This window comes from Lissotriton vulgaris, chromosome 5 (genome assembly GCF_964263255.1).
Source record: "Lissotriton vulgaris chromosome 5, aLisVul1.2, whole genome shotgun sequence".
NCBI lineage: Eukaryota > Metazoa > Chordata > Amphibia > Caudata > Salamandridae > Lissotriton > Lissotriton vulgaris.
Window position 1 is genome coordinate 1943307826 of NC_141693.1, and position 12491 is coordinate 1943320316.

The window sequence follows — 12491 nt, forward strand, 5'->3', positions numbered from 1 at the left end:
ATCCCTTGCTCACCTTGCCTCTGAAGGTAACCAGTCCGTCTCACAGGCTGATACAGGGACACCAAAACAAGAATAAGTGCTTAGTGTCATCACTTGGCCTTGGCAAAGAACATCAAAGACATGCTTTGATTTGTTTCACAACTGGAGTGTCAAAAGCAAACCGTTGAGAGAGGGTCCGAGGGATATGAAGTTTAAAGACCCACCTCCCCCAAGACTCAGATGCGAGCTTGAGGTACCGACGGAGAGTGCGGGGCCTCGTAGAACCTGAGCAAGGTCCAGGTGAGGTGAGGTCAATTCCCCTACCATGAAGGAAATCCTACTTCTTAATTGACATCGAGGGCTAATGTTTCCGGTTGTTGCAGGTTGTATCGTATTCAACCGTTTTTCTTAATTATTCCACTTTGGTGTTGGTGGTGTTTCTTTTGTTTTTTAATCACTTCAAGTGCAACGAGTGAAAGAACAGAGGCCCTGATGAAAGCCATGGGACAGATTGCCCGATAGGCAGAAACATGTTGGCCCATTACTAGACAGATACTTGTTGACTGTCTCTCTTGCACTGTTCTAGGTTTTTAATTAGGAGGTGTAGTTCGGCCGCAGAATAAAATTTATACAAGGAGGACATATCATCCTATTTTAAACTCACTATATTGTTTTTGTTGCACTATAATTCACTTAACCATTAAAGATCAGCCATCATATGACGGTTCATTTGTGTTGGTGGACCAAATCCTAAACCAGCAACAAATGGTGTGGCTCTTTAGGTCCCAATGATCAGGGGACTAGCCTTACTCACACCTGGGTATGGCCAGATGATAGGACTGATCACCAAGTCAATTTGATGGTAACCCATTGCTAAACGGTATGGATTTTGTAAACAAATTTTTGAATGACCTATAAAGTGTCTGGTTTTCCTATAAACATAGTGTTCACCCCTATTTTTTTATTAGGCTGTCTTTATGTGATTTAGACACTCCGAGATCTTGGTAATTCGAATTGGCAGCCCAGCTATATAATTTGGCTGTTAGTTAGACCCCCTGTGTTCTTGTGTCACAACAGGAGTGGTCAGGGTTTCATAGGAAGTTCTCCATATCAGACCTGACAGCTACTGGAGTCTGTAATGGGAACTCATATTCACAAAGTTTTCCATGGGAAATTCTGCAGTAAAGCATATTTTCTCTGGAATTTCTAATTCCCCGCCCCCAAATGGAAATAATACTCTTTATGAAACATAATTTATTTCAGTTTGGGTTCCACTTGGATGTCACCTGCAGTTCAGCCAGCAGTGCTGCATTATATGCCATCTGTATGGATTACCCTGGGAACGCTCATGCTCAGTTTGTCCATACTGTTGCAGTTACTAGGGTTGTCTGTCCTCTGTGTAGTAATCTTACCTATGAAGGAGAGATGTGTGGGAGATGCCTGTAATATGAACCTGAAGCTACTCACTGTACCGACTCACTATAGTGACTTTTATATTGGTAGACCACCCCCCTGCCTCAACTTGCAGGTACTTGTTTGCTTCAGACTCCTTTCAGTGTGATTTTAGTAAACGCCATTCCACTTCTGAATGCACCCATGAGGATGAATCGCGATGTAACCGGTAGCAAGAATACAAGGTTAGGTCAAGGATTCTTCCAAACAGATGTCATCTGGACAGAATAAGTCATCATAAGAAAAACATTTCATGCTATACGAATCATGGATGCATTAATATTTTATTTCTGATTACAAAGGTGTTTTAAAAAAGGATTGATTGATGTATGTAATGTAATGTGTCTTGTAAAGCGCACTGCTGCCCTGAGGTGTCGTGGCGCTGTAGACCGCTGGGGAACCCGTCCTGGCTTTCCCTGTGAGATGGTCCCTACTGGGTATCTCCAAGGTGAAACCAAGCATCCCTGGCGAATGTGCGGGGCCTTTGTAGAGATGAGGCAAGCTAATGCCCAGAGTTGCCGAGTGTGATCCTTCTTTAGAGTAGGCACCGAGGTGAGAATTATCGAGTCTGCTGACCCTGGTCCACGACCCTGCCGTGTCGGGAATTGAACCCTGGTCCCAGGCCGTTCTCTGCTTCTGGGTCTGCCGCTCTAACCAGTGAGCCACACCACTCCATTATACAATGAGAACGTAACATTTTTTACCATTGCTGTTTAAGTTTATTTTTTACCATAACGGTTTAAGTTCATTGGTGGACAGATCAGGGGAGGTTGAACGATTATGGAGACTGCATGTAGGGTGGAGTTGGGAAACCACGTGACGGGAGTGATTACAGGTGGGGCTGGAGACGTTAGATTTAAAAGCGGGGTTTTCCTGAGATGTTGAAAACAGTGGTTCAGCTGGGATTTTGAGTGGTCGAGACAACAAAGATACTGCAGGTACATAATGGGCTGTTAAGGTATGGATATATTGGTTATTATACACGAAGGGTTGGAGTTGGTAAATTGGAGAGATTAGATCTCGAGGGAGGGTATTTGAGGAGTAGGGAAGTTATCGAAAATATATCAAAAGAAAGTATTTAAGATTGGAAAGATTGGTATAGAAGTGAGCATGGAAAGGGGGTGGTATGTTTAAATATGTACTCGTGGGTTTTTTACAGGATTTGAACTTTGTGATTATACAGGCTGTATTAACAACTTAATAAAGAAAAGCAAAAACCGGGGAGATGGAGCATGGGCGGTATATATGGGAGGTTGAAAACTGTAGTGTTTGGGGATTGAAACAATGGGTATTTTACTCAGGACACAGAGGAATTTTGAGCTAACATCACATTGGTAACCTTGAAAGGTAGGTGATCCAGGGGATACATGTTTACGGATGGGCACGTTTGTTTTTATAAATGATGGTTTATATTTTGATGTCATACAGAGCAGCACAAAGTCTGCGTTTGAAATTAATTTTGATTATGAATTGTATGGGGCTGACGTGTACTTTCAATATTTATAGATACCCCTGAGGAAGGTCTGAAGTTAGACCGAAATGCATTGGGTGAAAAAAATATGCAGGAGGAATGGAGACAGATTACGTGCCTGGAAGTAGGCCCGGATGGGCAATTCCAGTGTCATTTACAATGCTTGAAAAAGTTGATCTTCATTTCCTTGACGTAACGGATAAAGCTGGATGAACTATGCAAATAAAATTTGGATGAACTTTGACAAAATTATTGAGTACGTGTAAATATTTTGCAAATGTGCAAAAAGGCTGTGCAACTCACTGTGACACGAAAACTTGCGTGTCACAATCTTGGGATTTTATATTAGTAGACCATCCCCCTCCCTGAACTTGCTGGTACTCGCTGTACCGTCTCACTATATTGCCTTTTATATTGGTAGACCATCCCCCTCCTTGAACTTGCAGGTACTCGATGAACCGTCTCACTACATTGCCTTTTATATTGGTAGACCATCCCCCTCCCTGAACTTGCTGGTACTCGCTGTACCGTCTCACTACATTGCCTTTTATATTGGTAGACCATCCCCCTCCCTGAACTTGCTGGTACTCGCTGTACCGTCTCACTACATTGCCTTTTATATTGGTAGACCATCCCCCTCCCTGAACTTGCAGGTACTCGATGAACCGTCTCACTATAGTGACTTTTATAATGGTAGACCATCTCCCTCCATGTCCATGCACCTAAGTGCAAACAGAGAGACAAGGAATGAGGGGTGGAAACTAGGGAGGAGGGCTGTGAAGTCATTGTGTTCAGTTACCAAGTGCTTTGTTGTGCAAGCTATGTCTCAGTACCTCCTGAGTAACTATGGTCAGCCCATGGTGGAGAGAAAACTATGGACCACCAGCTTTGTGCTCTACTACAGTGAGTAACTTATGCTTTGTTATCAGTTGTTTTCACAGTCAGTGTTCCTTTTGTTCAATGTCTTAGTACAATGATTGTCACAAACTTTTTTTAAATCTATGTTTTAACTAGTTAAAACCAGCCTTAGAGGCATAAATCTCTTGCTCTTTGTACTTTTACAACACCGATATCCTCCGCTGTGGCTGAGGCATATAACTTACTCCTCATTGCTATCCAAGGAGAAGAAGGAACCTCATACATTCTGCTTTTGTGCACCATCACACCACTTAGACAGGAAACCTCAGGTCTCTGGCACTATTGCGGACATCACTCCTGGTGCATGAACCCTTCGCTCTGGGACCATGTGCTTCATAAATACAATCCCTAGGCCCTGAGTTGGCTTTTGTAACTGCAGCACCAAGATCACACTTTACACAAATCCCTCCCTCACACACCCTATCCCTCTGCTTTGAGTACACGATTGTGTGTGATTTTCACCTGATTATGACACAAGTCAGAAGAATACAGAAGGTGGATCTTAGCTACCTTGGGAAATGCAGTGACAGATAGACTAAAGTTAATCCCGTGTTGACATTCCCCCAAAATCATGGTGAGTGTCTGCAGCTTTTTGTTTATGCTCAGTGTTATGTTTGGCTTTTCAAGTCAAATTGACTTTTTGTTTCGCCACCCTATGAGATTCCTGGTTGAGCATGCTGTTCATGTGTCTCCCTTTTACTTACCCATTAGATGAACAACTGGCTTGATCACATCCCCATGCTGATGTCTTTCTCTCGAGTTGCTCTTACCTGCAAACAATGGACACATAGCACTGATTAGGGTGAAAATATGTTATGGAAAGAATGGCTACCAAAAAACAGCAGGAATGTTGAGAGAAGAAGCCTATAGATTGCATTATAGATGTCTAGAGCGTAATCGAAAGTTAATTTTATTGAAACAAAGTCAGTAATGGGGGATTGCATTGCAAGAACTGTTGTTGCATTAGAAGGCTATACCAGTAGCTATGCTAGTATTTGAGAGGAAGTAAAGCTGTTGTGATTACTATAATACAAGGGCATTGTATGATTTTAGACTAGGATTAGAAAATAGCATTACAGGAGTTTACTCAAGAATCCAGAAGGAGTTTTGCATTTGTTTATACTTATATTAGCAGGGATGATGATATAAACATAAACTAAGATCTATTATTAGGAGTTTAGACTGGGATTGAAAGAGATAATAATACAGAGGTATTCTGGGATCAGAAACCTGTATTATAGGCTTTTAGATTAGCATAAGAAGATTATAGGACTAGGAGCAAAATTCAGTTTTGTTTAAACGTTTAAATCCAATTCAGAAGAACATGTTATAGATATATGTATAACACCCATGAGAAAGTTCTGGAAAGTTAGATTAAAATTACCTTGTTGAAAACTTTAACTGGGACAGGAGATTGTATTAATAGAATTAGAAAATATCAGAGGATAGTGTCAGTGGAGTGGGGTTATTTCCCAATGGTGTGAGGACTCTAGTCCCACTCACACATGCACGACTCTTGACCTCTCCGTGGGGTATGTTTTGGAGTTACTTTCCCCTTTCATGTGCATTCAGTTGACCTCCAGTCGAGGTGCGTCGCGCGTACAGGTGTCCTTCATTTTCTAGGCACAATTTATTGACCTCTCCGGAGGTGTGTTGTGGGATCCTTCCCCATCTCGCTGTGCATAGCATTTTCCCACATCTAGAGGTGTGTCCATACATGGACATCACATTACATTATTTATGCCCTCACTATAGTGAACGTTTTACCTTTCTTTAGGTTTTTAGTGTGGGTCTAGTTTTGTTTTGTAACAGTGCACATATCTTTACCTCCACTCGAGGTTGCCCATGCATAAGCAAAGTTCTACCCTTAGCAGGTGTATGGTCTCAGTCGTCATAGTGCATGTGTTATGTTACTCTGGGCGTTCTTTCCTTATAACTAGTTGTGTTTTCAACACTGTAGCCCAGTTGTATTTTTCTATTTGTAAATCATTTCTTCATATATTTGATGGAGAAGTAAGAGTTTTTACATTCCTCTTCTTCTCTGTCATCTTGTTTCCTCCTGATGTGAGCTGCCTTCTTGCATGCTTACCTGGCCAGTGGGTGTGGAGAGGGCAGTCATTTCTATTCTTTGCCCTTTTGTGTTCCTATTCGTTTGCCATCTTTGGAGGGGAAGATGAGTTTGGTTTATGTTATTCTCATCTCCCTTCATTATGTTTTACCCCTACTCTCTCTGGTGCTCTCCTCTTTTCTAATTCCTTTAGCCTGCTTCTAGCTTCTGCCCTCTTCCTCTTTTGTTATTCTAAATGTTGGTGTTCCTTTTGTTTTCTTTTGGGAACAAAGGAGGATATGTAGTATCCTGGTTTGTTATGGTTCCTGATACGCCAGTGGAATGCTGCCTGAATGATGCAAGATGGAATGTTGGGAGTGGGAACTTACAGTTGGAGAATGGCTGAGCGCCTGGCTGGCTGCTCCTGGTGGGGCTGAATACTACTGCACTACTCATCTGTAACCAACTTAAATAAATCTTCTTGAAACTTCACATTCAGCCTGGACTTGATTACTACATCAACGTAAATTTCTTTTCTCCTCTCACCTTCTATAACACGCCACAGGCTGGGCCAGGGGTGGTTTACAGTGTCAAGGTATATAGGCCCACACGCGGACACCAGTTTAGCGTGGGAGGGGCTAGAAAATGCCACAGTCCAATCGGGGTTGTATAATTTCATATCATAACTTATTAAGCACTTGATTGGCTGTAGAGAAGCAGCTATCCTTGTCAGTGTTCTAGAAGGAACACAGTAGAGCATATTTCTATGGCGCTTACTGTCCCTGGGAAAACTTGAAATGTCTGCAGGGCATCAAGATACCCAGGGTGCACGTGGGAAGACGGTGTCTATCCATTCTTTTCATAGGGTGGGCACTGTCTCCCCTGTTAAGAAGTTGGGCACCAGTGAAATATGTTGAATTCTCCCTAGTGCAATATTCAGCCACCGAGACATATTCAGCCGCGTCTGCTTTCATTCCGAGCAGCAAGGTGCAGGCGACGAGGCTTTGTTATTTTAAATTCCATCTGAGCCCAAAACAAAGGCCAAAGTTAAGTGGCCATCAGGCCTTCTTTTGATTGAGTATCCTGGCTGGGAACTATCTGGAACCTCACACCTATAAGCAATGGCTGGGAAGCAGAGGCACACAGCTTATTAATTCACAAGTACTTAAAAGAGGCATGGTTTGGACTTGTTCAGTCATTGTGTATATGAGATATGAATGCACTGTAAGAATGTCAATGCGTTGGCCTGTCCCAGTATTTACACAAGTAACAATTAAATACCATTATTTCGTTTTACTACATTTAGAATGCTAATCATCCCAACGCAGGGTGCCAAAATGCTTTATTTCACACATACACATTATTCATTGACAATAAATCATATAAGTGTATAAATCAATGTACAGGGCGTATTACATAAGACAGTGAGAGTTATAAGACGTAGGAGTCACATGTCCTTTATGGCTCGCTGTGCTGTATTAGAAGGATTACAATTTATGAACCGTAATTAACAGAAGAATCTCTGTGTTGAAAGCAGTAACCACCTTTCTCCATCGCCATAAAATAAAAATCTGTCATCTTCATAGTACATGATGTTCTTTCAGGAAGACATATTAACCTTCTATGTTACTTTGAGTCTAAACTGGGACTAGACAAAACACAGATCTCTCCAACAAGGGCATTAACCTCCAGAAATATCTCACCATTATTATTATTCCCTGAGATTTACTGGGCACATGAAGATCTCTGCAGCAGGTGCCTTAACTCCACAAGATATTTTAGAATGCAGACTTTGCAACCAATAAAGCAGAACAGATTTAGGGGCGTAAATTACAAGCCCCTGTCGCCACCACAACATCACTTTTCAGGAAATTGTGGTGGCGATAGGGGCTTTGCCTTATTTACAAGGCAGCGTTAAGCCACTTAACGTGGCTTAACGCTGACTTGTAAATAAGGCCCCCTTTCACTCTGTGTTTAGTGTGAAAGGGGTGGCCAAAGGGTGATGCAGTGGGCGTTCCACAGCAAGACACATTGATTTTGCTGCTGCCCCCTATTTACAAGGGAGCCTCAAATAGGAGCCGGCTCTTAAATTAAGACCATGAAAAACCTGGTCTCAACCTGGCGAAACGAGGAGAAATATTTAATTTGTCCTCGTTTTTACAAAATTCCATGGATTGTTTATGTGCAGGAAGGTGTGCCTTCCTGCACATAAACAATCATTTAAAAAATGACGTTTTACAATTTCTATGTGTGCTGCAGTAAGCAGTACACATAGAAGTTACAAAACACCATTTAAGGGGAGACACTACTGCACATAAACAATCTTCTCCTTAACGCAGACACCCTTGCACAAGGGTGTCTGCGTTGTTGTAGATATGATACAGCCCTGTGTTTCAGAATAGGCAGAGTGCGGCGTAAAGCCAGGACGTCACTTCATAGTAAATATGGCCCTTATTAGCCTCATGTTTTTCTTTGTTGCCAAATTCTTTGTGGCTGGATTTTAAACAATGTTTAAGTTGAGCCTCAAATTTTGCGCGCGAGTTGTGTCCCTTTTTTGGCACAACTCCTACGCAAAATCTAATTTATTAAATATTCTAAAGTGCTCAAGTGTACTCATGATAGACCTGCTAAACATATGTGAGGTCTTCAGATCTAGTGTCACTTCTTTTGATGTCACTTTCTGTGAGGTCATACTTGTGATGCCACTTCCTATAAGGCTACTTCTGCTGTAGCGCTCCATGATGTCACATGCTATAATGTCACGTGTCATGATGTTACTTGTATGCTGCTTAACTTGGCTAGTACCACTCACTTCTTTTTTTAGGACTTGTGTCCTAGCTACCACGCTCATCTTTTCTGATCAGCTCATTTACGTGACAATTTCTGCCCTTTGCGGTAATGCAGGGGTTTGACCTAAAAAGCGGTAATCTAACACGTGATGCGTGTTACTTGGCAGAGCTGCATCTTACCATGTCGAAATGCCTCAGCCGTGCCGTCCAGGGAAGTCGCCTCCAACTGCAGAAGGGAAGAAAGACAAATGCCTTACTGGGACCAGTGACACATGTAAGGATTTCTTTCAATCTTTTAAGCACTTGTGGCCCTAACAGCGGAGCACAAAACTTTAAACACCTCCTGAATACCTAAAGGGGGAACAAGTATAGGCCCCTTATTTGAAGAGAGTGAGACATTATGTAAATGTAGGTGTATTTATATAGCACAACCTGTCACCCAAGGGGCATCCTGGCGCTTGCTTAGGGAACCCGTCCTGGTATTCCCCTGTGAGAAGCCCCGGCAGGGTGTCCACAGGGTGGAAGCCAGGCATCCCGCCACGAGGGGCCGTCGTGGAGATTAAGCAAGCTATTGCCCAGAGTTGCAGAGTGAGACCCCGTGAGTTGAGTAGGCACAAGAGCGAGAATTGTCTGGGCCGTGGAATTTTGAGCCCGAGACCCACCGAGGCGGGGAATTGAACCCTGGTCCACGGTCGATCCCAGCTTCTGGGTCTGCCGCCTCTAACCAGTGAGCCACACTTCTCCACCTAATGCTGCACATTTTGAAGTATTTATTCATGTGTTTGTCATTTACACACATTAACACACATGCCAAAAGTTTTACATCATTAGAGCCAGGTTAGCGCCCAAATACAGCAATAAGCAACTGAAAGGTGACCAATTTACCTTTGCAAGGAACTTCCCAATGCACTGCAACAATTAGCCCCAAGATTTTAGTAACTTTTGATCCGTTTGAGCTAGAAATAGTTTTTTCTTAAAATTGCAAAATATACAGCTGGTGATAGACTGTGTTGCAAATTCATAACTATGCAGAAAATGCAGCCCCACAGATTTGAATCCTTCTTGTTGTCCTACTTATATGGTACCTGCTATATATCAGTGTACGGGCGTGCTATACACAATGTTATAGTATTCAGTTGTGTTCAATACAGGAATTATGAGTTATGTCACCTAACTTTGTACGGTGGGCTGCAGATTTGTAGGTTATGTCATATTGATCTGTTCAGGTTTTATTTCCTGTTCAGTGCTAGCCCCATCTGCTTTGCCTGATTACCAGTTTCGATTTAGGAGTCTCATTCTCCTTGTGAGAGTGCAGGATGTACTTTGTGGTTCCTCTGCTACTCTTGTGTATTGCGTTTCATGTACTTCCGACTTTCTGATTATTGCTCACCCCTGGGCATATATTCAATATATTACCTGATATTATGGAAAGTGTTGTCTAACGAATGTGTTGTACATTACCTAGACTCGCCCCACACTTCTTTCAGTGAGTTAACCTTTCACTATTCCTCCACATATACCTGTGATGCGTTCTCTCGGCCCCATTCCTCCCCCACCCCCTTGGGCTGCTGGGGTAGAACTTGTACTCCCTGACGCCAGGGCTCAGTCAATGCATCAATACGAATTAGAAATCAAATTGAACTGCAACTCATACACAACCCGCAGTACTATGCACAAGGTATTTTCTGGAAATGATCAGTCCCACAAGATTAGTTCACATAGTGAAACACAAAATCCTGTTTTGTCAATAAATCGTAGCACACTCAAAATAGCACTAAGGAACAGGAGAGGTACTTTAAAATCTGTATTTTAAAATCCTAATCAAGTACATAAAATATGAACAATAAACACACAGAATGCAAATAGGAATGTAGTAATGCATTTCATGGTCAGCAAAAAAAACAAGAACATTTGTAATGTGTGTAGCAAGTTCTTAACATTTTAACACCCTAAAGATATTTCTAGGCACTATGCACATTTTTTTTAGCTTAAATCATTAATAACAAGCCTGTTCTAGTTTCTTTAAATGGATCACGCGGCATACCTCTTTTTGTTAAGAAAATAGCAATTCAGCTATGCTGCATCACAGCTTTTCGGGAAATGGAACACAGCTAAAGGCCACTTCTCTGCACTGCACTTGGCTTCCCCTCTGACAGAGGCTGCTTGGCACTACAAACCATGTGCGACCTTTGGCACGATAGTCCTAGGGCAAAGTCCTTTCCTAGCTAAGGATGGATACCTAGGGCCTCATTTATAAAAAGTGACGCATCGCTGTGTGAAAACAGCGATGCGTCACTTTTCACTACGCTCTCCCTGCGACACAGACGATGCATCATATTTACAGTACGAAGCATCATGTCGCAAGGAGTTACAGATGCGTCAGTCTTTCTGACGTATCTGTAGGCGCAAAAGTGACGCATTGCTGGAGTGTGTCACAAAAGTGACGCAACTCCAGCAATGTGTACTTTCACATGGGCAAGTCCCATGTTCTTAGTGCCTGCGCCAGTCTTACGCCTGCCATGAGGCAGGCGTAAGATTTTGACGCATTAGCATCCAAAAAATGGCGCAGAGAAATCTCATAGATTTCACTGCGTCACTTCTACGACCCTTCCTTGCGTCAATACGCCCCCCTTGCATACATTATACCTGACGCAGGTATCATGTGGCGCAGGGGTTTACAAAGTGACGTATCTACCTAGATGTGTCACTTTGTAAATATGGCGCAACAAGGTGCATTTTTTACGCCACTGGTGCGTCACAAAAAGTGACGCACCAGCGACGTAAAAGTGACGCACAGCCTCATAAATGAGCCCTCTAGGATTTTAGAGTATATGATTGTGAATGACATATTAAACTTTGAAAAGAAATGATGGGACCAGGAGACACCTAAGCACGAATAAGACAAAGGGCCTTATGTATGAACACATTTTCCCATAGAAATAGAATTAGTCAAACCCTTTGATACATCTGGCCCAAAGAGTCATGGCGACAAATGCGTCAACTCGATTAGCATGTTGATTATATGCAGCCACACCTAAAAACAATAACATGTCAGTCTGTACAGCGGGTGGACATGATGCCAGCCAGTCTAGGCACTAAGTGAACATGATGCTAACATGTTGGTGCATGTCTAAAAAACGTAACACTTTCTATGAAAAGAGATCAAAGAGTGTGAATAGGCCAGGGATGGAAATAGAAGAATTGGGAAAGAAAAATGATGGAAATAGTATAATCTGAAAGGGAACGGTCATAGTGCTTATGACATCCGCGGATGAACCCCTAAACCAAACGATAACCATAGGAAACCTGACTGTCCTCGCAGTCACTGGTTGAACATTTGCAAACTAAACAGGCATGCGCATACTGAACTATTATGAATGAGGTATTTTGCATAATGTTAATTATCCCAACTTTATGACACATTTGCAGAGAAGAAGAATGTGCCAGAAACGAGCACTGAATGGACTCATTTACTCACTTGTTGCATGTTCAATAACATGTTTTCCTACCAAAATGAAAATGTCTCTGCATTGAATAATACATTAATTATAACGCACAGGGAGTCCGCCAGGGTTAGAGAGGCCTCCTTTCTGCTGCAGATCTTGTTTGAGGAGGGGGGTTGTAAGAGTCGTGAATTGTGGGGTGCTCAGTGGCTCCTGCATCTGCGTGCTCTGGGCACTGGTCGTTACCCTGTTGTTCCTGTGCACTGTTGCTGTACCTGTGGTCTGTGTGAGGGAAGCGTACGTTTGCACTGTTGCTCCTGTGCTGTGTGTGAGGGTGAAGCTTGCACTTCTGCACTTTTGTTCAATTTGAAAGTATTATGAGAGCTGAAAAC

The 12491-nt window shown here is 42.5% G+C and overlaps 1 protein-coding gene across 1 annotated transcript in view; it reads right to left on the minus strand.

Moving 5' to 3' along the window:
- Nucleotides 1-12491, minus strand: part of LTB (lymphotoxin beta) — a 40608-nt gene that overhangs the window by 12645 nt on the left and 15472 nt on the right. Inside the window, exons 2-3 of the mRNA XM_086924604.1 lie at nt 8837-8882; nt 4525-4590 (exon numbers count right to left, since the gene is read on the minus strand). Coding sequence (XP_086780730.1) covers nt 4525-4590; nt 8837-8882 — 112 coding nt within the window. The remainder of the gene's footprint in view (nt 1-4524; nt 4591-8836; nt 8883-12491) is intronic.